The sequence below is a fragment of the Stegodyphus dumicola genome, chromosome 5 (genome assembly GCF_044657685.1).
Source record: "Stegodyphus dumicola isolate Sdum_Otavi_A_Nest chromosome 5, ASM4465768v1".
In the NCBI taxonomy this organism is placed as follows: Eukaryota; Metazoa; Arthropoda; class Arachnida; order Araneae; family Eresidae; genus Stegodyphus; species Stegodyphus dumicola.
The window spans coordinates 37246205-37259537 of NC_140772.1; the positions used below are offsets into that span (position 1 = coordinate 37246205).

Here is a 13333-nt window from a genome sequence, read left to right on the forward strand (position 1 = left end):
AAAGGGAGAAAAGGATCATCTAATTTTGTGTCTGTAAGAAGGTTCCCCCCCCCCCCCCAATGAACTTTGACTGACATAGAAAGCACCTGGTGAAGAACTAAATTACTGAAATTTTTTTTTTAAATTTATAATTTTTACAATTTTTTTCAAAATTCAGAGTATGAGAATTTCAAAACACACAAAAAGTTTTTTTTTTTTTTTTTTTTTTGTGTGTGTGTGTGTGTGTAGAAAATAATGAAGAATATATTTTAAAATGTATTTATTTACAACAAATAATATAACAATAAATATTTGATGGCTTTAACAAAATATCATGCTTTCTTTAATACTTTTTTCAGTTTAGACCAGTTAGCTTTTACAGCTAATATCAGTAAGTACACATTTTTCTTGTACCAAGCCCTGGAAAAGAAACAGAAAAATATGACACTATAACACTATTATAAATGATAAAAGGTAAAAACTATAAGTAATATTAACAAATATTTAGCACTATCAGAATTTTCAAAGATGATCTGCTTGCGTCATCAGCTGGTATCCACATTAAAATCCTAATCATCTCCTACTTGCTACCAGACTCATTCCTTACACTGAATTTATCTACAGCAATGTAATTACTTTCTTACCTTAGAAATACCATCCAAAATTTACGGATGGGTAACGGAAATTCTTTTTTCACAATACGGTTTCCTTGTAATTACAAAAAATTCTCTAATTTTAAGACTATTTACGAGCAAATTTATTGACGGCTTTAATCTCGTCCTAAAGGAGGTATACTAAAGATGACTATGTATTCTCATGATTATAAAACTTATTTCCACTATGAATGAGTTACAATTTTTTTTACAAAAACAGGGACATCACTTTCAATGAGCTGTTAATGTACACAGGTGTAACACCTATTGGCAAATATTACATAATTATTTCAAATAAATTTATTTTGCATTATGATTGATACTTATAGCCCCAACTGTTGGAAGATACGAGATATGTAAAAGCTCCTTTTATTGCTTTTTTGAGTTCCCCCCTTTTTTTTAACATATCTTTTTTTTCGACTTTTTACTTTGAAGTATTAAGTTTTCGTGGCTTTGAAAAGATTATAAAAAAAATTATTTCCTTTATTGAATTCATTATTTCTACAAAATCTATTGTAGTGTTTAGCAATTTGTTTAATTTAATATTTGCTTCTGATCACTTTATACATTTTTTAACATTATCTATCAGTCTATAATACATAAATATACAGAGTGTTTCAAAAAGAAGATACGCATTACAAAGTGTTATTTTCTCCAAATTATCGATCACTGCACCTCGGCTCGGCTATTGGCGAAACGAATTTATAGTCTCGTTTATATTAACAGCCAGCAGAAGTCAGTTGTCTTCTGTTTTGTGTGGTAACCGTCACATGTTTAAAATGGCTACTTAGCAGCAGAAATCATTTTGTGTTTTCGAATTTGCGAAGTGCGATTCCGTGATTGCAGTGCAAAGACGTTTCAAGTTGATGTACCAAAGTGGTCCTCCAAATGGGTGGAACATTCGCAGATGGTATTGAGAGTTTGTAAATACAGTATGTGTATGTAAAGGAAAGAGTCCTGGCTGCCCTCGTGTTTCCGATGAAAATGTTGCACAAATTCAAACTGCTTTCCAACGTAGTCCTTCAAAATCAACTCGTCGTGCCAATCGGGAGTTACAACTGCCTACAATAACAATTTGGTGTGTTTTGAGACGATTCCGTGATTACAGTGCAAAGACGTTTCAAGTTGAGGTACCAAAGTGATCCTCCGAATGGGTGGAACATTCGTAGATGGTACTGAGAGTTTGTAAATACAGTATGTGTATGTAAAGGAAAGAGTCCTGGCTGCCCTCGTGTTCCCGACGAAAATGTTGCACGAATTCACACTGCTTTTCAACGTAGTCCTTCAAAATCAATTCGTCGTGCCAATCGGGAGTTACAACTGCCTACAATAACAATTTGGTGTGTTTTGAGACGTTGGTTGGTTATGAACCCGTACAAGTTACATTTGTTACAGGCTCTGGCGTCCTGATAACAAACGCAAACATGTGGCATTTTGTAACGAGATTATTGATGCTATTGACAATGATAACACTTTCGCACAACGCATCGTGTTTAGTGATGAAGAGACTTTTCATGTTAGTGGTCATATAAATAAACACAATGTTCGAAGTTGGGGCCTACACAAACCACATGCAGCCATTGAACATGTACGAGATTCGCACAAAATCAATGTGTTTTGTGCGATATCCCGATCATCAATTCACGGCCCATTCTTCTTTGATAGATACACAGTTAACGGTCAGCAGTATCTCGCTATGTTACAAAACTGGTTGCTTCCGAGGCTGCACGAAGACAACTTCATTTTTCAATAAGACGAGACACCCCGTCACTGGTTTTGCCAAGTGCGTGATTATCTGAATGAAACTCTACCGAACCGCTGGATTGGTCATCGGCCTCCATGGTTATTGGATTTGACACCCTGTGACTTCTTCCTGTGGAGTTTCATTAAAGGCAACGTTTATGTACCACCACTCGCACAGAACCTGCAAGAGGTGAAAAACCGGATCCGTACTGTCATAACATCAGGACATGCTTGCCCGAGTATGGGAGAAATTTGAGTATCGATGTGATATTGATCGTGTCGGTGATGGAGGACACATTGAACATCTGTAATCTGAACTTGAGAGGTCAGCTTGAGAGCAGAGGCTTGTGGTCAGCGATTTGCGACACCTGAAGAAGCGGTTGATGCATTCAAAACGCATATTTTGGAGTTACCTCAATCGAAAAAGAAAAAGTGCTTCGAAAAATGGTTCAAACGCATGCAAAAGTGTATTGATTTTCATCGAAAATATTTTGAAAAAAATAAAACCAATTTCAACCATAAACATTTTTTTTTTCTCATTATTAGGCCAGAAATATAAATAGCAATCCTTATACAGGGAGATTAAAGGCAAATAGAGGGGACCGAAACAAAAAGATTTTGTAACGGAATGCATATGACGAAACTGTACTTTGAAGTAAAGTGAAAAAGTTTTGCTGGAAAAAATCATCATTCTCCTTCATATTTTGAGCCGCATTTATCCCTAAAAGCACACGAAAGTTTCCGATATGCACTTTATCTATCGGGCTGCAGCTAAAACGAAGGCGGTGCTGAAACGAGGTACAGAGAATGATTCTGAGTACCTCTTTTAAGCAGTGTTCCGTTTCCATCCCTAGCCTCATACATAAAATGCATATCGGGGAGTTCCACGTTCGTGCAACAGTGTACATCACTAAAATTCCTCACGGAGAGTAGCAATATATGTTAGCAATGCTTTCAGCTACTGCTCAGTTGCACCCTGTAACACGTCATATCGGCATTGTAGAATTTGTCAAACAAATGGAAAACGAACATGGCCGTTCACTTTTACCGTTTCATTGTGTTATATATATATATAAAAATTATAGGCATCTACGCTACAACTTAAAAGATGTAATGGAAAAGGACAATGCATGATAACTACACGATCAGCATTAGTACACAGGCGTTTCAAAGCCTTTTTAACGGAAATTGAATCGCATTATGGAGATTTGCTGTTACATTTGGAAATACGATGGTTGAGTAGAAACAAAGTTCTTAATGGACTTGTAAAGTATTCTGATGAGATAAAAATATTTCTTTATATAATCGAAGAACATGATTTCGAACTGAATGATAAAGAATGGGACTTTTCTTTAAAAAGACAAAATGAACCATTATAATGATTTCAACCTACGATTTCAAGGACATAACCACTCACAGTTTTGAAAATTTATGAGGAAAGGAAGAAGTTTTCTTCAAAATTAATATTACTTAAAATAAATGTTTAAAAAAAATGTTTTTTTTTTCCTCGTTAAAAGGGCCACACGAAAAAAAAAAAAAAAAAATACGGATATAATACAAAAAAATACTAATATATACTACTATATTTTATAATGGAAAACATAATTCGCTACTGCACTGCACTCAGGACAATTGTCATCAGAATGAACCACATTATCAGGTTTCGGAATGTTCACCTACGAGATGTCATCAGTAGGCAGCAGTACTTCCTGTGAATGGAATTCCGGCAGATTTAAAGGAAGTTAGATATTACGTAATTTTTCGATTCGAAGAGAAAACAAAAATAAAAATGCTCTTTTGACAACTGGCATAGTTTGGGTGCGGACTTCTCAAAATGCCTATTATAGTGAAACCGGTTGTTTGTTAGTCTCGTGCAGTCAAACAAGCGTTATAACTTCGGACTTTACAAATAATTTGTAGTATAAAATGAAACCATTAAAGATGCCCGTTAATGGGGCTTGGGCGAAGATGTGACAAATATTAAATTTAAAACTAGGGAATTTAAAACTTTATTACCAATGGAAATTCTTCCTTTTCAACGTAAGCAGAATTTTTGATTGTACCTAAAATCACATACTTTTCCCAGCTACCACAATAAATACAGAAAATATTAAAATGATTGGGCGTATATATTTAACGAAACCAGATTTTCACAAGTCGGGAAAAAACAACATAATACTGGATGCTGAGCTCTTTTTCGATTTAGTGCAAGAGCGAAATGGAAAAGAATGTCTAGAACTTTCGGGTTCCAAGATTCAATTTTCGGATTTATTGTTAGTGGTTTTCTTGAAATAAAAAGTGCAAAACAATATTGTGGAATAATCTCTTAATTAGTCTGAAAGCTTAGACGCACGTGTTAATAAATTTGGGCTAATCCAAGAAGTAGTGAACGACCCTCTCCGGAGCTCAGAAGAGGTATTTTGTGAACTGCGATATCAGAAAACACATAGGACGCACGAGAGTGGACGCGTTATAGTACATATCCTATTCCAGAACAAGTACTTCATCAGCTAGGTGATTTGAGAAGTCGCCTAATAGAATAACAAACGCCTTAATCAAAAGGTTAGATAGTTAAATAAAGAACTAAAGATTTATGAAAAAAAATCTGAATATAAAGTCCGAAAGATTTCAGATTTTATATTACGCCCAAAGGGGCGTTCCGCGCTCCCCCCCCAATTACACACACGTTTCGAGAGTATTTGGACTAATGCTCCTTAAGGCTACAAATATTTAAAAACAGCATAGCTTTAGAATTTCCGATATACAGTCTCGCGCGCTAGAGATAAAAATATTTTTTCCCCGTGCAGCGTTGTCGTTGCTCGCTTTAAAATCGTTGAGTTTGTTAATCAGAAATTCTTTAAAGTTTTACAAAATTAAAGTTTTTATTCTTTAAAGTTACTTTTTCTTTCCCCCCGTACACTGTTGCCATTGCTCGCTCTGAAATCGTTGAGTTTGTTAATCAAAATTCTTTAAAGTTTTATAAAGTATGAAATAGGCAATAAAACAAAATCGTAATTCAAAATTCGCGCTTCCAGGTGCCCATGTTCGGTGGAGGATTACATTATTCAAAACTGGATGACTTTAGGTACAGTAGTTTTTTCACAATGGAAGAAACATACATACATTCATGCAGATTCTTCATTATTTAATTTCTTTAAATATAATACAGGGCGATAATATTTGGTGGCAGTAATTTAAAAAGTGATACGCCATTTATAGTGAATCGACGCAAAATGCTGTTTCGAGACTAGAAGCCCTTCTGGGCTAACGAAACACCATTTTATACGGATTTTTTATCAATTAATATGAAAGCTTAACTCACATGGGAAGAGTTGAAGAAGAAAATCCACCACCCTTTGCTTTTTATCTTCCTTACCATGACATTTAAAAATTTGATAAATCCTAAATGAAAATGCGCATAGTGTTTTAACGTGCTTACCCCTACTACTTTGAGCTACTTTGAACGATAAGTCATAAGTCTGAACGATATTTTACTATCAGGAGAGCTTAAAGAAGATATTTTGAGTTAATTGCTCGATTTCGAAAACATGAAATGACACTAATTGCACATATTAAAGAAATGTTTAGACAGATTTCAAGTGATACATCGCAAAGAGATCTGCTACATAGCTTATAGTAAGAGCGCGAACACGACACATTTAAGTGTCTTTAGACTGAACACTGTCACGTGTCCATTTCTAGTCACCAGAACATTAAAGCAACAACGAACAGCAGAAATACCCACTAGTTTCTGAAGTAAGTCTTCCTAACGTCTGTATCGACGACATAGTGATAGGAGCCCCTAATATTGAGTCTAAGCAACAAGATGTTTGGAAGCTGTGAAATAACTTAATGAAATTCTAAGACTGTCAAAGATATCTCAGTATCTAAAGGAGAGTTTCACCGTTACTGCAGGGAACTGACAAAAACTCTTGGCAAAAGTTGGCAATCGGAATCAGACACCTTTACTTTTAAAGTTGCTTTACAATACAAGTCATTCTTTATGAATAGAGATGTTCTTTCATTCATCATTCACTGATGTTCATTCTTTCATTAACGGTTCTATGATCTTATTGGTTTTATCGGGCCAGTCATATGTATCGCAAAAAATATTCCTTCACTTTAGTCTCCAAAATTAAACTGTGACGATGAATTACCTAAACCATTTGCCAATGAATGGAAGCGTTTTGTTTCAAAAGACTCGAAAAAAACCTTAAAATAGAAAGATACGTTTTGCATTTCACAAACAATAAAACGACTGTCGTAGATAATGCTTATGCTTCAACATCTGGTGCAGTGGCTTTCCTAAAACCTGATCAAGATAGCTCTCGTTTAAAGTTACTGGCAAACAAATCTAGAGAGGCTCCTTTAAACTCTGAAACTATGAAATTCCTCCAATAAGAACCCTTACTCTAGAGACATTGTAAATGAGTGGATGCCTTCTTAAATACCAGCTGATAAAAGGCAATCTGTATCCTAGAGGGTGACGGTGATAGGAGACGGTTGTACCTTTTGCGAGCTCCGATTTATCGTGACTTTTACGAGTTTATTTCTTTAAATAAGGAGGAACCTGCGGGTACGATTCCAATTGTTTTTCTTTAGGACACCGAATGATGGGACGGATGCTGAGTTAAGTGAGCGGGAGTCCGAAAAATCGTTCCAGTCCACAAGATCGATGCCTGTAAAGTTCAGGACGAAAGATTTCGTCGCCGAAAGCAGTATGATGAGAGGAAAGGGAAAAGCCAAAGGAAAGGAGGCCCAGAGCAGTTCAAATATCCAAATTTTTTCGGATGGTCAACTTCAAGCCCTGATTAAGACACATGGTGCAGAACATGTCGGTAAAATTTTTAAAAGTGACCCCAAGCGATATGAAGAGCAGCAGGCTCAAGCACAGCAGCAGAAGCAGGCACGAGAACAACAGCCAGCCCAGCCGATTGATGAAACCAGTTGCGATGAGGAGATGGGTGAACAAGAATGGAAACGACCAAGGAATCCGGTGAAACATCAAGCACCTGAAGTATCGATGGAGGTTATCCAGACCAAAAAGTTTGAAGCGCTGGAAAGCACGAGCCAGGAAGGAGGAGCGTCAGCAATGGAAACGCCCCCGCCTTTTGTGTTTGTGTTCCCGAGTGATACGCCTGATTGGCTGAAAATTGATGAACTGTTTGCTAAGAGTTGCCCAGAAGGCTATGAATCCAGCGTTAAGTTCAGAACCATTCATGTCTACGTGCGTGAAAACTCATGCACACTATCAAAGCATGAAGAAAATACTTAAGGAACGGGACACGGCTTTCATACTTACCAGCGTCACCATGAACGTAACATCAGGGTCATTTTGAAGGGGCTCCCTGCCTCTGTTAAGAAGGACTCCGTACTCGCTGATTTGGGTAGAGTGAGTGAGTGAGTGACGGAGGACGTGGGCACCATCCCTCTACCGTTACGGTTAACTGGTATCAGCACCACGTCCGCCCTTATCTAGAATGACATAATTAGGTACTTTGGTTATCGCTACCCATTCAGACTTGCATGCCTCACGATATTGCCATACTCTGACTTGCATGACTATTATACATGCCGTAAGAAAATTTCCTGCTATTAAGGTCAAACAGTTTGAAAAACAGTAAAAAGGGTGTGAAAATCAAGCTGCCGATATATTTCGTGGAGCTCAGACGGAATAAGGAAGGAAATCAGATTTTCCCATTGAATAATATTTTCAACTTCGAAGTTCGAGTAGAGAAATATAACCCGAAGAAAAGGCCTGCGCAATATTTTCGTTGCCAGGCCTTCGGACACACGCAACACCTCTGCAATAATCCTGAAAGATGCGTCAAATGCGGAGGACTTCACAGGAGCAATACTTGCTCGAAAAAGCCGGAAGATAAGCGCCGCTGCATTTTCTGTCAAGAGGACCATGTTAGTAGTTTTCGTGGTTGTGCGGAGTACAAGAGGAAGTTCGAAAAAGGAAATTAATCCAGAAATAAGCAGAAACCACCCCCACATGCCTCACGAGAAAATTTCCCGGAGTTATCTAAGTCCGTTCTTCAGCAGACCGGAACCCCAGGTAGTGTCAGCTATAGCGAGCGAGAAAGTGAGAAGCAAGCTCCCGGCCCCGAAAAACATTCTGGAAGGTGTTCTATCCCGGTTGTTAGGCCCGAGTATCCAAGAGCTGCTAAAAGTTTTCTCAGAAATTCTGGGTTTCCTTCGGAGTACCAACTTAGCGGAAAAATTGAGAGGAATACTTCAGACCGTGTAGCAAGTTATGCTGATGACCAGCAGTGAGTAAACTTCTTATGGACTTTATGAATACCGCAGCTATCTACATGTTTCTTGCTCACTTGTTCGACGACCCTCTGGCCTTCAGTTACTAAGTTTTTGAATCTTTAAATATCTGTTATCCTTAATTTTAAATTTTTAGCTTAACTACTCATCTTTAATTACCAACCGCTTTAATCGATTTTATTTCTTCTTTTCAACGTTCGAGGAAAATTTTTTGGCTACTGTTTAACGCGAATCGAAACGTCTAAAATTGTTCTACAGGGGGTAGAGCCTTCGGCCCAGGTACCCCGGGTGTAACGAAGCACCGCTCTACTAGGAGGTGAAATCTTTTAAGGTTTCCACACTAAAAATCTTCCCTGTAGGATAGCTAATGTTCACGAAAAGTTATTAAAAGAGTTCACGAAATATTTCTAACCAATGCCATACATTAAGAGTCTTTGCTTGCATTCATGCTCGTAATCATGAAGTGACCTCGCTGCTGTATAAAAACGTAAATGTTGAAATTTGAGTAAATTCCTGGAAGAAGCATTTTTAAAATTTGTTGCGTGCTTAACGTGCAACAAATGTCGAAATGCAAAGCGAAAAGAGTAAAGCCTGAAAGAAAAGGATAAACTGTAAAAAGATTTTAATCCTCCTTGATAAACGTAGCTAGAGAAAAAATATATTTAAACTGGGAATTCCTCAAACAGCATTGTGCAGTTAATGTGTAAGGTTTCATCTAAGTTTATAACAGTTACTTTTTTTTTTTTAAGTTCTCTTTTCCTTTCTATCCTAATTTTAGCTTACAGTTTCCTACGAGAATGTGTTTTTAGAATCATGGTTAATCCAAATGAGTAGGAGTAGTATTTAAATCGATGTTCCACTGACTTCGAGAGAGAGTCTCAGAGTTTCTGACTAGCGCGCGTTTCCCTTTGGCCATGTCTCTCTAAGCTGCTACTACGCTCGGCCGTATTTCAAGCCCTTGATAGCTTCGCTAGCTAATTCGATATTTAGGGGCCAACTAGTTAGAACTTTGATAGCTTCGGCTACATCTCTTTAGTTAATCATTAGTGAAGTTCTTATTTCTAACACTTTGGTGTTCAAGCCCAAGTGGAGGCTTTGCTGTAGGCCCTGAGAAAGGGGTCGACTGTATATCTTTATTTTCAGCAATAAAGGGTAATTAACCCTTCTTGAGTGTTACCTTTCTGTTTCTGGACTTAAGCGATTATTCACTTAGTAGTTCACTAGGTTCTTCTACATTTAATTATTAGATAAAAGAGAGGACCACTACAAATGAAGAACTAATAAAAAATGCAAATGGCTCAAGGATGACCAAAAAGAGAAAATCACGAAACTGGTATGCAAATATTATTAACATTTCCAAGCCCAATCGTCAGTGCTTCCTCAACACTGTGATCTCTCTCGCTAGACATCCATTTCATGTTTTCCTTTCAATTTTGTTTTGATTTGCAAATAAAGTCTTCACGACTCTTCAAAATCTTGCATAAAAAGGGTTGAGAAATATTACTTTTAAACAAAAGCAGCATTCCATTGACTCATTGATTCATTTTTGGGAGTTGATTGTAGCCGTTTAGCAAGTCGACAAAGATCATTGCGCTTTTTACTAGATTCCATGATAAAAATAACTAAATAGAATAAAAAGAATTATGGTTTGTTAGACCAGAACATTAATAGAAAAGTAAAGTTCAAATCAAGAGAAGGGGCATTTTGGCGGAGGGGGGGGAGGAGGACCCGATTATCTAGAAATCCTATTTCTGTAATTGGTTGATCCAGTCGATCTTCCTAAACTTAGAAAATGCATTCCTCCAACTCCAAATACCTCTGCGTGCTGGTAACACTGTGCATATGGCACGACGTGTCCGGCTCTGTAAAGTAATGGACACATAACGTGGAGTAACGTAGACACATAACGCGAAGTAGTGAACACATAACGTGGCTTGAGAACGCATAACGTGGAGTTTACCTGAACATGGTTATGCAAAAAAAAAAAAAAAAAAAAAAAAAAAAAAAAAAAAGGTTAAGTAAGATGTAAAAGAAGGATACCTGAGAACGTAATTGACACCAAAGTCCAAAATGGCGCTGAATTGATATGTTCCTAGTACATTGTTGACTTAAATCAAAATTAAGCTACTTGTCGACTTAATTCCTTACCTGGCGACATGTTGGTTTCATTTGGCAATTTCTACACTCTATTTCGACCTTATTTGGAGATTTTTATCTTTTATTAGGAGACTTTATTTCTTTTTAAAACACATATTTTGATAACATTAACCGACTTGTTGATCACAATAAACAGAGCATTTTCCATGGTTTGGGCATAAATGGATAGGACTTCGGAAATTCCATAACAATATACAAGTGATAATATTTACCACAATCACATTAAACGGGGCAGCTGTGAATAAATCCCGAACCCCAAATTTTAAGTATTTTTTCCCGCCTATAAAAATCAACAAATTGCGACAATACCGCCTCAAAAAATTAATAAATGAAAAAATCTGAATTATTAAGCTATTTTTTAAACAATTTTTATATATGTTGTAGTAACAAAACAAACCAAATAAAAAGTAACAAAGCCCAAATTTATAAAAATATAAACAAAAGCATAAATGCACGCCTATCAGCTTTTTTTAAATTATTTAAAATATACATAATTTAATTCATATTAACTGGAATGCAGTAATTCTAAGTTTTCTGTTTTAGAGGTGTATGTTAAACATAAATCACCAAAACAAAAACTGAAAGAACATTTTCAATTACTGTAAACACTTTGAAGAACTGGTATTTAATATTTTTAGAGAACTTACAAATGACTTTTTTCTCCCTTCTTATGATCACAGATGATTTGAAGATACTAGATTTAGGTTTGGGGAATTTTTCTTTAACATTCATGGAGAAGGCATTAAAGAGTCGTGATATTCGGCATTAAAAACTTAAAAAGGCTAACGAACTGTCAGTATGCATGGTTAGCATATTTCAAAATAAACTCTGCCAGTATTAATAGATTTAAAGATCGCATTCATAGCTTATTTCAGAAAAGCGTAGGTTCTTTCCTGTCGATGTGCAAGATAAAATTGTAAATTTAATTTATATTAATCCCTTTAAATATCCTATTTAATTTGGTTATACACCCTTTCAATAATATGCTTAAAATAAATTTTTCTTAAGTGCGTCATTTCAAAATTAATCAGTGTCGTTCTTACGTTAATGATGCACGTAGTACTTGCATAACCACAACCTGAAATTGGAGATTTTGATCTGATAATAATGATAAATTTGATTTGGTTTTTTTTTTTTCCCCATTTCTGTCCTAAAACAGTAATATGCTAATAATAAACCCTTCTCATATACGTCATTTCAAAACTGATCCCTGTCACACGATTCTTAAGCTAATGATGCATGTGCTAACAGATAACTGCAAATGTGAAACTGAAAGTCTTTTAGCCAATAGTAACGAAAATTTGATTTAGTTACTTCCCCTTTCTATCCCCAAAATAGTAAATGGTAAACCTTGCTCCGGTTATTTCCACTTAATATCCCCAAAATAGTAATATGCTAATAACAAATTTTTCTGCGTCATTTCAAAATATGATTTCAGTTACATGATACTTACGCTAATGACGTATTACTTACGTCTAAAGACGCATATACGCTAATGACGATACTTTGGTTAATACTCCGGCATGCAGCGGGGAATTCCTATCCTCGGTCTAACGCTAATGACGCTACGACGTATTACTACTTAGGCTAATGACGTACTAATACGGCATCACTTACGCTAATGACGTATTACTCACATAACGGCAAAAGTGAAACTGAAAGTCTTTTAGCTAACAGTAATGAACCATTTGATTTAGTTACTTCCCCTTTCTATCCTAAAAACAGTTTTCTCAAGTGCGTCAATTCAAAAGCAATCCCATTCTTAAGCTAATGACACATACTTACGTAATAGCAAAACTGCTGAAGTCTTTTATCCAAACAGTAAAGGTAAATTTTGGAAAACCAAAACTACCAGCTATTAATAATTACAGAGATTTCACATACTAGTCACAAAAATGTAACTGACGATGACGGATAGAAGCGACAGATATGACGTCAGCGGCAGAATGTCAAGGAACAGAGGAGTAAAGTGATTGCAATATTGATACTAAATTAAGAATGCCTAACTTAAAATGGTGCGCTTTGTTTCTATTGGTTAACTAATTTTCGGTTTGCAAATTTATTATTCTGGAATAAAAAACTTCAGTTCCGCTTTTGCCGTTACGTAAGAACTACGGGAATAAGAAAACAATCGAAATCTTCAAGTTTTCCTGCCCCGCTCGTTTTTATCAGCCGAATCAAAATATTATTTGCATGTAATTCTATGCGTTTCTCACTGTTTAAAATATGCTAATAGAAACATCGCTTTGTAAGTAAACTAACATTTTTGTCCCATTATTCAAATGTTTTTAAACTTATCACAGTTAAATTTTAGGAGAATTATCAGTTCGCAATTAAGTCTAAGATAAGTTATTAATAAATGCCTTTAATGATATGCATAAGGGTGTAATTTCAAAGTTATTAGTTCTTCTGTGCTCGTTAAATGTGGATGGACAATTTCAGAGGCAGAGGTAAAACCGAAATAGTATGCAAAGATAATATTAAAAAATATTTTAATAACAAAAAATTATGTTGAATATAAT

General features: G+C 36.0%; 1 protein-coding gene across 1 annotated transcript in view; it reads right to left on the reverse strand.

Annotated features, from left to right (window-relative positions):
- Window positions 1–244: 244 nt before the first annotated feature.
- Coa8 (Cytochrome c oxidase assembly factor 8) overlaps window positions 245–13333 on the reverse strand; it is a 30342-nt gene continuing 17253 nt past the window's right edge. The window contains exon 4 of the mRNA XM_035377186.2: window positions 245–399. Coding sequence (XP_035233077.2) covers window positions 312–399 — 88 coding nt within the window. The 3' untranslated portion in view covers window positions 245–311. The remainder of the gene's footprint in view (window positions 400–13333) is intronic.